Below are 14,397 nucleotides of genomic sequence, written 5' to 3'. Positions count from 1 at the left end.
AGATTATTTCTTTTAGAGAAAGGGGTAAATTCTGCAGTAGATTCAGCCTGGATAATTAAAATGGGTCTTTGTAGATCTTATACCACTCAATGCTATAGTAACTGTTGTTTGTAAAACTGAATGCCAGATCAACACTATATGATACTTCCTAAGATTCTCAAGAAACTCATCATTCTCATGATTTTGTAAGAAGAGGTTCCTGTAAGGCAAACCATGCTCTTCAATAGTGAAGCTCTGACTGTAAGCCAAAGACCAGTCTCTAAATATTTAGCTAATTAATGAAAGTATATTTCTAGGAAATTTGGCTATTCTGATCAACTTCATTGATGCATAATCGGGAGCGAGAGATGGGGATAGGAGGGAGAAGAAAAATTACAATAGATATATATTTTTGCTTTCTAGTCCACTTCTTTCATACAAACTACAAGAACTTAATTGCAACAGAATAGAGGCTGTACAGGTAAGAAAAAAATTAGCTGACTCTTATATACATTCATACACGTCCCCCTTAGTATAACCACTACACTGTAAATTAAAATGAAAAAAAGAAAAAGAAAAATCAAAGGAAAAAAAAAGTCTGTGACAATTTATAATGGCTGCAAAAAAACTGAAGTATGTCTGTTGCTCCAGATGTCATAAAACTCTCTATACCTAGCAACACTTATAACATTGAGTTTACCAAAAATGGCTGAAGAGCGGATATAGTTTGCATTTTCTATACAACAGGCTATAAAACATCACTTATCACAGTCCAGAAAGCACATATAGATGTGTTTTTATATAAACATATGTAATAACATATTAAGCGTGCATGAAAATTTCCCAATGATTGCATCTATGCCCTCTTGTTTCCTCGTCTTTCTTTCTTTTTTTATTTTTTATTTTTGTGGAAATGTGCCTTATATTCCAGATTTTTGTTTTGTTTTGTTTTTGAAAATAAGGCCTCCGTACTATTTTCCTCACAACCAGAAAGGGGCTTTTTGAAAGTATTTCTACATAAGTCTTCAGAAAAGCCAGCACTTTGTTTCAAATGCATGTTTCCAATCACTGCTTCACTGCACCAGACGGCAAACTGTCTATGTTTGCTTGTTGAGTCACCATATATAATGACAGTCTTCTCTGACAATAAGACTAACTCACTTCTCAAGAAAGCACTAGCACTTTGGCTAAATCCAGAATCATAGGTAGCTTCTTTTTTCTGTTTTTTTTTTTTTTTTTTCCTGTTTTGTTTTGTTTTAAATTTGTTTTGTTTCATATTGTGCCTTGATGTTGTAGTAATACTCCTTGCTTTATGAATGCGTGGTGCCATCATTGTCTTTCAGAACTGTTCCAGCAACATAAAGACAGGCAGAGTAAATGAAAACACTGTGGATGTTAGGGAATTTATCAGCTCCCGTTTCTGAAAAACAAGAGCATGAAATGCTTGTTTTTAAAAACAGTCTTTCCTTTCTGATTGCATTCCCTGTCTTTTTTGTTTGTTTTTGAATGTGCTTCATAAAAAGTAAAGTAAATAAGTTTGTATTATGTCTCAGATAAAATGAAGACTATTTCTATACAAGCGTTCATTTAGATGTTGAGATCAGACATAGTACTCCTTATCCTTATTTTTCTTGTTTTTGTTGGAACTTTTAGCGCTGTTGGGCTGTTTTTCCTTGATTACAGCCCCATTGGATTGTGCTGAGTTACTGATGTAGTTTCGACTCTCGTCTACGTGATACGATCCTTCGTCTCGGTTCCTGTACTTGTACATGGCATACAGGAGAATGAGGATACACAGCGCTGCTGCCGCCACGATCCCAACTACCATGCCTGTTGTGCTGCTGGATTCACGAATCACCTCAGATGAGCCAGGATACTCCCTTCCTCCTCCTGCCCTGGTAGGATTTGCTGTAGGTAGATAATGAAATAAGGGAGTGGTTATTATTGAGTTTGCACATTGAAGAGTTAGTCATATCTACATGCTACTACCGTGCATCTTTCTCATGGCACTCACTAGGTCGGGACTGTCTGCCAATGCCCCCTACCCTACCGGTCCTGAAGCGTTCAGGTTTGCAGCCTATTCTATTCTTATGTCTGTTAGTGGGAATAATGAGGCTTTAAACAAGGAAAAGAGCAACACGGAAAATGTAACAGTAGCCTTCAGAAGTACAATTTTCCAAGCGTTGTTATTAAGCAGAGAATAAGGCATGCCTGAATCTAAGTGCCAGCACACTGGTCTGGGAAGAAAGGCTCTCTCCCTCTTCCTTTGCCACTTTTTCTAAAGAACAAAAAGCAACTCTTTTGTAGTTACTGTGAGAACAGTGATAGTGACAATAAAACATACAAGCAAAAAGAATGGGGGGAAAAATCAAAATTCCCCATAATAAAAAATGATTGCAGTAAATAAGCTGGCTACAAATAAAGTATTCTCAGTTATTCTTTAAATTCCTGTCAACAAGCTTCTCAATTCCTCCTTTCCTTCTATTGTTCTTTTCATAATTATACTTCTCTTTATTTTTGAATGCTCTCAACTCTACCTTTCTCTTTCATCATTCACAGCCTTCCTTGAATGTGGTTGAACTTTAGAGAACTTTTTCACACAGTTTCTCTCTTCCTTCTTTTCTTCACTGACCAGACGTTCCCAACGCCAGAAAAACCTCTCAAATGACACAGAGCGAGGGTTTAGCCTTCTGAAAACCCACATCTCAGGCCAGATTCTTTTCAGTTATATGAACAGAACCGACCAACCTGTGAAGTCTTCTTGATAGGAACTATTGTGCTGTCTGACATACTTTATCCCCTTGCAAACCATGTGAATGAAAGCCAATTCCAGAAGGAATTTTTAGGTTAAATGCCCACATCACATGCAATGCATATACATCTCCCACTATACCCTTTCTTTATTTCACTTAGCAGAATGAAGGAGGGCAGGTTCTTTGTATAGGATTTCTTTGAGTGGCAGTAAGTGCCATATTTTACGGAAGATATATCTCAGACAACAACAAAGTGACCTGGGTCTGTACAGCATTTCTCTAATTATACCAGCATATCTAAAGGCCCAAGAGGCCGTGAACCCTAGCAGTGCCAGCCTTGGCTGAGCTCAGGAGCCAGAAAAGAGCAGTGAGTGAACCAAGGCTTCCCACAGAATAGAGCAAAACACTTTCTTTGAACATCTAGCCTGGCTTACAGAAACCACATTTTAACTAATTATACTTTATACAGTCAGTATAGTATAAGTGTTACTTAAGAGTATGTATAAAAGCTAGGTTTACAACGTATCCATACTGTCAGCTTGATCAGTCCTTGCTACAACAAGCACTTTAGAGAAGTATATTTAGAGTAGGGTCTTGTTTAAGGTGTACAAAGGCATACTATGCCCCAAGGTTACTTTTGCACAGTAGATGTGATGGAAAGATGATGATTTTAAGCATGCTACATTAAAGATAACACCACATCTACACTGGTGAGACAATTACAATGAGTTTGCACAACCAGAATTAAAAGCGTCCACTAGCTGCTTTGCTGTGCTTTCCAATGCTTTCCCATTGACTTCCTCAAGTCTGTGAGTTATGAAACAGCAAAAAAAGCCACAAACCTTGAAAAAAAACAAAGCTGGCTCTCTACCTTGCTATTACTCATTAATTATTTACTGGTGATTTGTGTTGCTACTGTTAGAAAGCCGCTTCCTGGCAGCTGTCCCCTGTAAGTTCAAAGAAGGTGACATTTTATTTGGCTGAAAGAACAGAGTTGCTACAGAGAGATTCAAGAGAAGTGCCATTTGTGTCAAATAGTATTTTAATTTTATAATCTTTTTCCTCTGCAACTTCTTAGTTGTTACAGGTTGGTACAATTGATCTATTCCACAACCGGTTGTCACAGAACCAACTTTGCTTCAAAAAGCTCAAGAACTTTTTCTCATTTCAGAGTACATGTCACCCGACTAAGAACTGGGGCCTAGCTCCAAGTTGTGAGCATATTAGATCCTATTTCTTTGTTGTGTCTATTGTAGCAAATGGAAATTATTTTACATATAAGGTGTAAAGACATTGGAGTTGGAGTAGCATGGTTAGGATGCGGTTGGACTTGATTTTTAAGATCTTTTCCAACCTAAGCAATAGAATAGACTCCTAGTATTTTCATAGTGAATGAAAATGAGACAGTCTTATATTACTGCATGTGGGTTCAGGAAAATGAATTACTGAGAAATAACAGAAGAAACTGAGTAAACTCTGTTAATACCTGATGGACTAACAGATTCTCATTCTCCTGAAAATACACACATTTGGACCAAACGCCATCACTAACGTTAAAATTAAATTAACATCCACTAAATGACAATAACCCATCTATAGGGAAATTATGTTTTAACACTGCATCCTGAAAAACATGTAAGGAACAACTTTCATCATTACCTAAACTCTTGCCTTTCACCTGATGGCATCCTTTTATTTTTAAGAATGTTTTCACAATTATCTCATTTAGCCCATCTGTCTGAGGACCATTCAACCAATACAACAATTTCGTTTAAACTTAAAACATTTTCAAAGCATCTGCTGTTACATTTGTTTGGATTTTTGTAAAAGGAGCAGTTCAGCAAAGGAAATGCCTTCTTGCTATTTTTCTTCTGCTTATGTTAAAATACACCTTTAACCTAGCAGGACCTTCCAAGGCAAATGAAGTAGAAGGAAATATGAGGAAAGTTTTAAAAAGCACATGGGTTTGTCTGTGAGCATTGCGGCTGGAAAGGCTCACAGAGCAAGTGCTATACAGCAAGTGTCCTATGTCCAGACAGGGAGGAAAAGGCCAACAAAAGCTTCCTCTGTATCTTACGTAAATAAGCAAATCTCCAGCCATTAACACTGCTGGAAAACAGCTACCTCTTATTTAAGCAGGACCTTCATGTGAATTTACCTGGATATCTTCTCCCCTGCAAGAGAGGAACTATTGCAAGCATGCACAACAGATGACATAGTTGGAGAGCAAGTAACAGTTAGCAGGTTACAGAAATCTTCCTCTTTGCTTCCCAACACTATGAGAAACACATGATGCAGATTTCAGCCCAGGATCTTTGCAGCTGAACCAGGTAGTTGGCTCCTGTTTTTTGAATGATAAGCTACCATTTTTGGAGGTGGATCAAGATTAAATATAATAAAAACCCCCAATATTTAAGTATAAAAGTCATGAAAATATTCTAAAAACAATCTATCTGAAGTTGAAGATACTGAAATGAGGATCAAGAGAAAAGTGTTAGGACTGTGACCATGTGCAGACCACATCACCACAGTGAGAAAAAATAAAAAGACCCACTGTGGTGCAATGATCCCATCTTACAGCATCTGCTCTGAAGCACAAATCTTCTCAACAGCATACGACAAGCACATTTGGACTACCTCAAAGGCCAGCTTAGAACAGACTTTTAAAAGCCTCTTCTACCACTTATGAAGAAAACTTAAATACTGAAATAATAGCAATTGAACACAGTTCAGCATTGTGTAGTAATGGATTAGAAAGTTATTATTCTTGCCTGTACTTCTAAAGCGGTTTAAAATTTAAAGGGAAAAAGCTAACTATTTTCAGTGCCCAGTTTTCATTAATACTGTGAAAAGAAAATTGGAATTGCAGGCTCCCATGGTGTTTGTGAATTGAAATTAGCAGACTTAAAAACAAAACAAAAAATCCAGCAAATGGACCCCAAAAGTGTTTTCTTTACGTTTATACCTTCCCACAAACTGTGAATAGGAAATTACTCACAAGACAAGAATGTTTAACTACTCTGTTTGCAATGGGGCATGAAGGCAATTATTTACAGGACACATATTAATTTTCACTCTGCATGTTATCATTGTAGACCTGTTTGTGGTTGATTTTCTGCAGCATTGTTGGATTCTAGTGAACTGGTTTCTGTGCTCGCTGCAATTTCAATGGCTCATTACAAAGATTATGTCAGAAAAACAAACTTCAGTGCTTCCTTTGCTGAACAAGTGGAATAGGTGCAACTGCAAAAACAGGATGAGGATCTGCTACAAACTTGCAAGCCCACCCCGGTCTGAATACAGGGATATTTCAGCCTACTGCCTTCCTCATTGGCCTCAATTAGCTCTTGAAAGGAGGCAAAAATGGGGACCCTAGGGGCTGTCCAGCAAAGAACAAGCTGTCATGGGAGGGAAAGAGCAGGAGGTAATTCCTCTGAGTTGAATCTCAGCGACCAATTTTTATCAGATTTGGAATTGTCTGTATCCAATGGCACATGTAATCCATGTGAGAGAGATACCACAAAGCAAACGCATTGCTGAACATACATGCTGCACTCCTTGGTCATTTTGACATCAGGATTCAAAGAGAATGGGAGCTGAGAGATGCACATAAAACTGATAGAGACGTGGTGGAAAGGTGTGGTGCTTGGGAGTGGAGCAACACATTTCCCACCTTGAATAACGTCAATGCATTTGCTCTAAAAAAATCTGTCAGACGCTTGCTGAGTTTAAGAGAACAAGATAATAACTTACTTTCAAAGGTGCTTCAGATAAAATTATTGTGCTATCTGTACTACTCTTTGGTGCACAAAGTCAGATTCTTTGCTTCCTACGAATCAAAATCTTGCACATTTTTAGTAGGAAATATATAATGCATTAACATGCCTCTAAAGTGATGCTAACTAATTTTGCTACTCATAAAAATAGTTGAGCAGCAAAACAGCATCCACAGATAAAAACAGTAATTCCTATATTAGGAAGCAATGCATTCCCTCTTTGCACAGAGTACGGCGTTTATTTCCAAGTACAGTGACCTGCCATACTGACATCAAATGATTTATAAATTCTATCACCATCTTACAACTTCAGGTTTTGTGCATAGCGTATTTTTTTTTCCTGTGGTTGAGACATGGGAAAGTGATCTCGACCTTCTTTACACGTCAAAACAACTCTAAAGGGAGACGGGTTAGTTGGCAGTGCAGCGGCAACTGATAAGACATGCAAAGAATGTGTTTTGCAAGTTGATATGATCTGCAGAGCTAGGGAGAATATATTTCACGCAGTTTAATAAGAAGGTTGTCTGAAAACATTTTTCTGCCAAACTGAATGCAATTTTAGCCTAAGCGGAAAACGTGAACCAATATATTGCTTCGTGTTTTTAGCAGTCGTCATCCCTGGGTTCTTACTGTCATGGCTTTTTTTTTGGTTTTAGTTGTATTGCTCCTCTTTCAGTGTTCCTTGCCTCACAATATGGATATTTTCTCCTTCTATTCTTAAACTATCAGCCCTAATTCTTCCCACTTCCACATTCATCATTCATCTTTGCTTCTAAGTAACTTATCCTGTTTTTGGGTGTGCTCTGGGGGGGCTTTGGTAATTTGTAACTTCGCTTCAGCAATTTTGACTGGTCAGCATAGTCAATGGATAGTGTAGATTTTAAATCAAAGTACTCTTAAATGGAAAAAATATATGGTTTTGTGAATAAGATAACATAAGGAAAACCCAAAAATATTATACTTCTGATAAAATATTCCAGCTTGAGGTAAGTAATTCTAATAATGGGGAGACAGCTGGGAAAACTAAATGAGGACGTTGGCTGCTGGCAGCTCTAGCTCTCTGAAGGGTAGGATGAACACCAGTGTTACTGCAAGGAAAGGGCAGGGGCACTAGAGACATTTTTTGGCCATAGCTGTTTTAATGGCTTCATTGTACCAAGAACTTGTATTGTTAGTGACAGTGACACTTGGAAACCACAGAATTTAGTGAAAGCTTTACTGTTGAGCAAAGGATAAAGGCTTCTTTGCTTGCTGTTCTTATCATTATCGTTTTGTTTAAAACAGAACAAACAAAAAGCAACACAAAAACAAATCAAACTACCTAATCTAGGAAGCAGTTTTCTGCAAGGGAACACCAGAACGTCGTCATAAGGAGTGAGAAACCTGATGGCTTGTCCTGCAGAGCGAGGAGTGATTCTTGCTCATGAAATGAGCTGGAGATGCTCATACCCTCACTGATCTTTGCAATTGTGGGTGATCCCCTGAATGTTTTCCTTCACTAAGCAGTTGCTCGCTGACGAGAGAAACGTCTGTGCACACTGCATTTAATTTGCTCTAATTACTGTCATAAAGTCAGACTGACTAATAATAAACTTGATTATATGCTTGGGAAAAGAAGGGTCCAAGGTTTTGAGACATTCACATACTATATACAGATAGTGAGCTACAACTGCCAAACAAGGCTATGGATGCAACTCACAGCTATAGCTACACTTGTTGAGCCTGAATCTTACTATTTCTCAGATCTCAGGTGTTACCCAAGGGGTTGGGAATAGAAAGCTAAATGGACTTCAGGATTGATACAAATAACGCTCTTTTTTTTCCCCCTCATATTCTTTTTCTCAATAATATTAAAACATTAAAAAAAAAAAAAAAAGGATTGCTGTGTTTACCTCTGCTTCTGTCATCATCATCTGTAAAGCAGTACTGCTGACCGGTGTCAGCACAAAGAAAAAGTTTGAGGGGTCTAAAAAGCTTTTCTTTTGAATATAATTCTCATATATTTTTACTGCTTCTATTTTATTTTTTGTTTATCCCTTTTCTCTAACTTTTTTGGCCGTATTTTCACAACATGTCTTGTATGTAGATCAGAATCTACTGCTCAAGCCAGTTTACACTGAAGCTACCCAAACTCCCAAATCTAGACTACAGCTCTTAACCTTTGGAGAAGTGCAGGTTTTGAAATCTATGGGCCAGGACAGCATGTCAACACAGCAGAACAAGACTTACTTCAGGTCTTTGTGTAGTTAGAATGAGATAGCCTAGGGTTAGACAATTTTGGGTCCATGCATCCTCATTACAGGTTATTTTTTCCTTGAATTTTCCCTGCTTCCATTTATGAGTAATATCCTTAGAGAATAACTACTTCTCCAACTTGGCAGCATTCACTTGCCACTCTGCAGGTTGTCAGATGACGCACTAAAAATGCAGTGTTTCTGCAGAAGTTTAAATTAGGTCTAAGCAAGTAGCTGAAAATTAGCAGCAATGGTCCTACTACTATATATGCACAAGAGATAATGAAAACTCTCTCTGCTCTGATTGCTAGAAAACATCAGCAAAAAGTGCCAGTTTGCCCTTATCTCTGTTGTCTGGCAGTGGGGTAAGCAGCCCTGTTTGCTGCCAGCAGTCTGTTAACATGGTAATTAGTTGATAAGCTGCAGCTGGCATACACTAACTACCTTCTAACACTGTATTAATTGAATTTATCAGGTACCTCAAATGGTTAGCTTGAAGCATAATGGTTTGCTCGCACACCTGTAAGTCCCCGGTCCAAATGCAGAATAACTAAGCTGCAAAAGATCACGCTATAGGAAGTGCCCAGGGTCACTTAATTCAGACCCCTGACTCTAACACCTCTGACTTCTGTCATATATGCAGTGTTACCCCTTCTTAGCAAAATTGTGTTTTCTCTGTTTGCTAGGGATGGCTGCCTCAGATTCTCACCTATCTAATCCTTCCTCCAAATAGTAAAGGTAAAGCAAATTTCCTACAGAATTTTAAGTATCTGATTTAAAATTGTACTGTTCAAGCTTGGCATAGAGGAACAACATCATGTTGGCTATAAGCTATTTTATCCCTTCACAAAATGCTGTTCTTCTACTAACATATCCATTGAAAAGTGACAATAAACAGGGCAGAGAAAAGATCTTTTTCCCCACAAAGAGGCAAATTCAATGTGTTTGTGTTACAAAGTGACATGAAGTTAGCTTCAGTACTGCCAGTGTCAACAGAATAGTGCAGGAGAAAATATATACACTAGGTGTAGGCAGTCAAACTGGAATGAAGAGTAGTTCATGGAACACAGTTGCCTTGCATTAATCAAGGTACCAGTTGCATAGAATCTAATTTCCGAGTGTCACGGGCATAGATTGATCTAGTTAATAGTACAGGGACAGGTAGCCAGAATTGGAGCATTAACACTTTAACTCCCAGTGCACTACATGATGGTATGATGTGGAATACAGAAAACCAAAAATCACAGAATCATGACTAAGAAACAAGAACTACATATTTATGTCAACATTCTAAGAGTAGCCCTGATCCTAAGCGTACGCTTATTGAAAAAGACCAATTTTAACAATTACATGTTTAAATTTTGGATTTTTAATCAGATTTCCATAAAAACTGAAGGAACCTGTTTGAGATTCAAGCAGCTAATTGTTGCACAAGCAAAACCTCTACCTTTCCAAAATTCCTCATTTCACCCTGCTGCCCCCCACCCCCCAAAAAAGACAACCAGTTCTGGCACTGTGGTTCTACTCCAAATAGGAAAGAGAATTTAGAAGATGAAAAGGAGGTTGCTTTGTAATGGAGTTCAGAAACTTTCAGCTGGAACAATCAACACATGCCACATATGGGACAAGATCTGACTCAGTTGTGATTTGGTATTTAAAGAAAGTAAGATAACAAGCAAGCAAGGATTACTGCACCTAATGAAGTATATAGTTTATCTTCTGAAACATGCATCAAAAAATCCTTCATGTTGGTTCAAACATGCACAAAAGCGCTTCAAACTGCCCTGAACGTCTTTACACATCAGTGACATACGCATCGAACACTGGGATGTAATTTGCTGTATAATTGAAAATCTTGACTATCAGTCTTGAACTGACATCAGGACGACTTTGTCCAAAAGAACATGGTCATGGATCCTTTTTTTTTTTTTTTTTTTTTTTGTAATTGAAAAACCCACTACATCAACAGTCAACAAATTATTCAGTAATTTTGAGATTTGCTAGATTTCTCTTTCTTTGGAGTTTTCCTGGATTTGTCACCCTCTCCAGTTAATGCTGAAATAATCTGTAAGACAAGTTCTATATCTGGGAGTAGCAAAAATTGTAGGTCAGACAACTACTTGTATGCTAACAACAGTGTTTTCTGTGAAATTTCTAGATAAATTGAGGAAGCTCTCAAGAGTTGATGCATATCTATGTAATGAGGCAGAGAAAAAGGAAGAGAAAAAGAATACTGAATGGATTGCAAGACGATTTTTCCAGCAATGGGACAAACCTGTACTTCTCCACTGCTGTGTGTGCTGAACGTGCGTGGGCATCTCCTGCCCTCCGCAAGCCTTGCCCAGCCCACAGAACTGTGATCCGCAGCTCTAAAATGCTTGCTGTTCAATTCCTCTGACTCACATTATCTCCTGCAGGGATTGTATGCTTGCCTTGACTGGCTAACATATCACTACTACACTTGAGTAAAAGGACTGTATGTTTGCTTGGTAGGCATTTTATTGAAGTGCCTGGATTGCTTCTCTGCATTTCATCCCAGCCCAAGTGTCCTAGCAGACAGGATCATATGATTCAGATTTTTGTGTAAATACCTTGAGAACTGAGCCATAGTATTTTACATATTTAAAAGAGTGAAAATTAACACTGCCCACCCCTCCAGTTTCATCAAATTACCAGAAACATTACCATCTGGTTTCATCTCAGCTGGGGAATCACTGAACATATACCAGTATATAACAGTATATGACAGTAATAATCCCATTATTTACATTATGAATGGATGCCATTCATATACACATTACAGAAAGGAGAATCTTCAACTATCACAAAAGATGTGAGTAGATTTATGAATACCTTATACACAAGAAACTCCATTCATAATTTTTCTACCAATGGAAAAGTTCTTGTACAAGTTAGGACAGAACTTTGTATGATTTATAGTGACTTGATGTTGATATTTTTTTACCAGTCTTAGAGCCCAGTGAGTCACTGATATTACACTGATAGAAAACCACTATGTCCAGAAAAAAAATTCATCCCTCAGTTCCCATCCATATTTTGAATTTTGATACTTTCATGTCACTGTGAATGCAATTAATAGACCTTAGAATGCATTAACTTGTGCTATCATTTCTAGGCATTGTACTATAACCTCTGAATTACATATATTCAGCAAGAAGTAAAAATCTGAATTGTCCACGTTTAAAAGGCATGTTTAGCTTGCAACAGCTGAATTCTGTCTTAAAGTTTGCTTTAAAAATAAACTTTAAAATTATTTTCTTTGTTCATAAATCCAATGCACTACTTGAGGTTACACAAAGAAAGCACATATGAGAGCATGGGCATGCAGATCATCCCTAAAATTACTGATAATGCATTAGAGAATTACAATTTTCTTAATTATTGAAAAAAATATTTATTAGAGTGAAAGAAAACCCCTTCTTTCAGTATGTTGTGTGTTTTTAGTTACTCCTAACACAAGAAATGTATGAAAACACTCAAGACTGGCTAGAAAGCTACAATTCTATTCAACGTCCCTGTGTTTCAGTAATGTGGCTGGCAAAGGGTAGAGATCAGTGTTGATACAACACTAACTGTAATTTTTGTTTTCTTTCAGCTCCTTGCATGATGCATTCCAACCAGTTTATTAAATAAGGCATTTACACTTGTGTGTAAATTATAGGAGTAATTTCACCTCACACTGCAATTTTATTTTATTGTTTTGCTGCTAATTGAATCAGGAATACAGTGAATAATTTGCAACGGGAAAAGAAGTGCAAAACTTTTATTAACGGAAAGAAATCCTTCACTGTCCGTATTTCACAGCTCTGCTCATTAGAAAAAATAGGTTTAAGTTCTCAGATCAAGTTTAAAGCATCACAAAGTGTTTGAGAATGTATGGTTCCTAGCCATTATTTCTATCTGCCTAATACATGTTATAACACAGAAGGGAACATACATACGGAGGAAGCAGTCTGCACATGCAAAGTCCTATACTATTCTGCTTACAGGACAAAGCCATCCGCAGAGCAGTGAATGAATGCTACTGCATACTTTATAAAAGACATCTTAAGCAGTGGCTTTATCCTCTTTCTCCTGGCTGCATTGATGCACTGCATATTTCTGAACACTGCCAGTGGTTTTCTGTGATGCAATAAGTAAGCCAAGGTGTCGGAAAATCAATACATGCACAAAGATCAGTCTGTAAGCATCTATCCTATTACTGGTCCTTAAATAATAATGTGGGAAATAATCTAATCCCATTTCTTTTGCAGGATCAAGAATCAAGGCTAAGACAGGTAACAAATGCACCAGTTTGCATGCAGCACTGAACTCTGCCCTGGCTATTGCCCTCTTTCCCTAGAGACTGAGTACAGGACAGGGTCTGACACTAATCAATCACTGCCTTGGGAAGTGGAATCCAAGAGCTTCTAGCCAGGCAAACATTGATTATGAGATGCTTAATTAATTTCTCTTGTTGCAACACATGAGATTTTGGTGGTAGAAAGCTGATGAATAGCTTGGTTTGTTACCAAAACGCCACTTTTTCACTATGAAGGTTGTCTTTGCTAATGCTTTCTAGCAAATACCATACATGCTGGCAGAGTTCCTCCTCTATGTGTCCCATTTCTGATGGGGCCATCCAGAGAGATTTTTCAAGCTAAATTCTAATTTAAAACCTGGTTGACTCCTGAGTTGGAGAGGATTTAACTGTAATTTGCAGCAAAAACTCTGTTTTGTCATATGCTAAAAACTGTAAGGCTTTGACCATCATCAGGATTTCCTGCCATTAAACTCCATGACTCTACTTCATTTGACCCAGTTTGGGCCCCGCTTTTTTGAATCTTTCCATATCCACAGAAGAGGTTAGATAAATTCTAACAAATAAAATACTACTCAACATAACTGGGACAAATAAACAGTGCAACACACGTCCACTGCAAGTCTACAGAAATCAGAACTCTGCACAAAGCTCAGGAAGGGCTGGAACAGCACTGCAGGCATGCAAAATGGCCATCTGCCCACCCACAGTTTTATAGCTTTTTAGGTAAAATTATTAAGTCATCCCAGCTCTTTTTTTTTTTTTTTTTTTTTTCTGGACAAGTTTCCACTATTATTAATCATAACTTGCCTACAAAATGAAAAAAACTTTACTATTTCCTCAGTCTCAAGAAGCAGAGGAAACAGTTAAGGTTACTATTCGTGTTGCTATTAGTATTTAGATTAGAAAAGCAATACATGTTGCTTTACCACACAAAACATAATGGAAACAAAATACGTTGACTAACTTTCGCATGATAATAAATTTGTTATGACTTCATCTACTTATGGCACATTTAGCAGTCACAATGAAATCTGCAATTGTGACGTTTGTGACTTTATGTCCCAGACAAATTGTTAGGATTGCTGCTTAGCACCTCCTACTGTGGTCTACACTTTTATGTCCTATATAAAATTTGTTGCAAATAGCTTCTTTCCTTTTATTCTTTCAAAGACAGATGCACTGCAAACAAAATTTGTGGTGGCAGACCAAGACTTAATACCAACTACAAACTGCAAGACATCTATCCAACAAAGTAAGTCCTATTTTAAACATAAGTCTAGCTAATTTGTAACATCTATCTAATGACTAGTATCTATGATATATAGGTCTAC

General features: G+C 37.6%; 1 protein-coding gene across 27 annotated transcripts in view; it reads right to left on the bottom strand.

Annotated features, from left to right (window-relative positions):
• Positions 1-1,189: 1,189 nt before the first annotated feature.
• The window catches only part of NRXN1 (neurexin 1), a 633,366-nt gene continuing 620,158 nt past the window's right edge, over positions 1,190-14,397 (bottom strand). For all 27 annotated transcript variants that reach the window (XM_052667052.1, XM_052667120.1, XM_052667663.1 and 24 more), the window contains one exon: positions 1,190-1,887. In XM_052667052.1, the coding sequence (XP_052523012.1) occupies positions 1,580-1,887 (308 nt within the window). In that variant the 3' untranslated portion in view covers positions 1,190-1,579. The remainder of the gene's footprint in view (positions 1,888-14,397) is intronic.

This window comes from Tympanuchus pallidicinctus, unplaced genomic scaffold (genome assembly GCF_026119805.1).
Source record: "Tympanuchus pallidicinctus isolate F22 unplaced genomic scaffold, pur_lepc_1.0 scaffold1, whole genome shotgun sequence".
Lineage (NCBI taxonomy): Eukaryota > Metazoa > Chordata > Aves > Galliformes > Phasianidae > Tympanuchus > Tympanuchus pallidicinctus.
The sequence above is the reverse complement of the archived record's forward strand: the minus strand, read 5'-3'. Positions and strand labels throughout refer to the sequence as shown.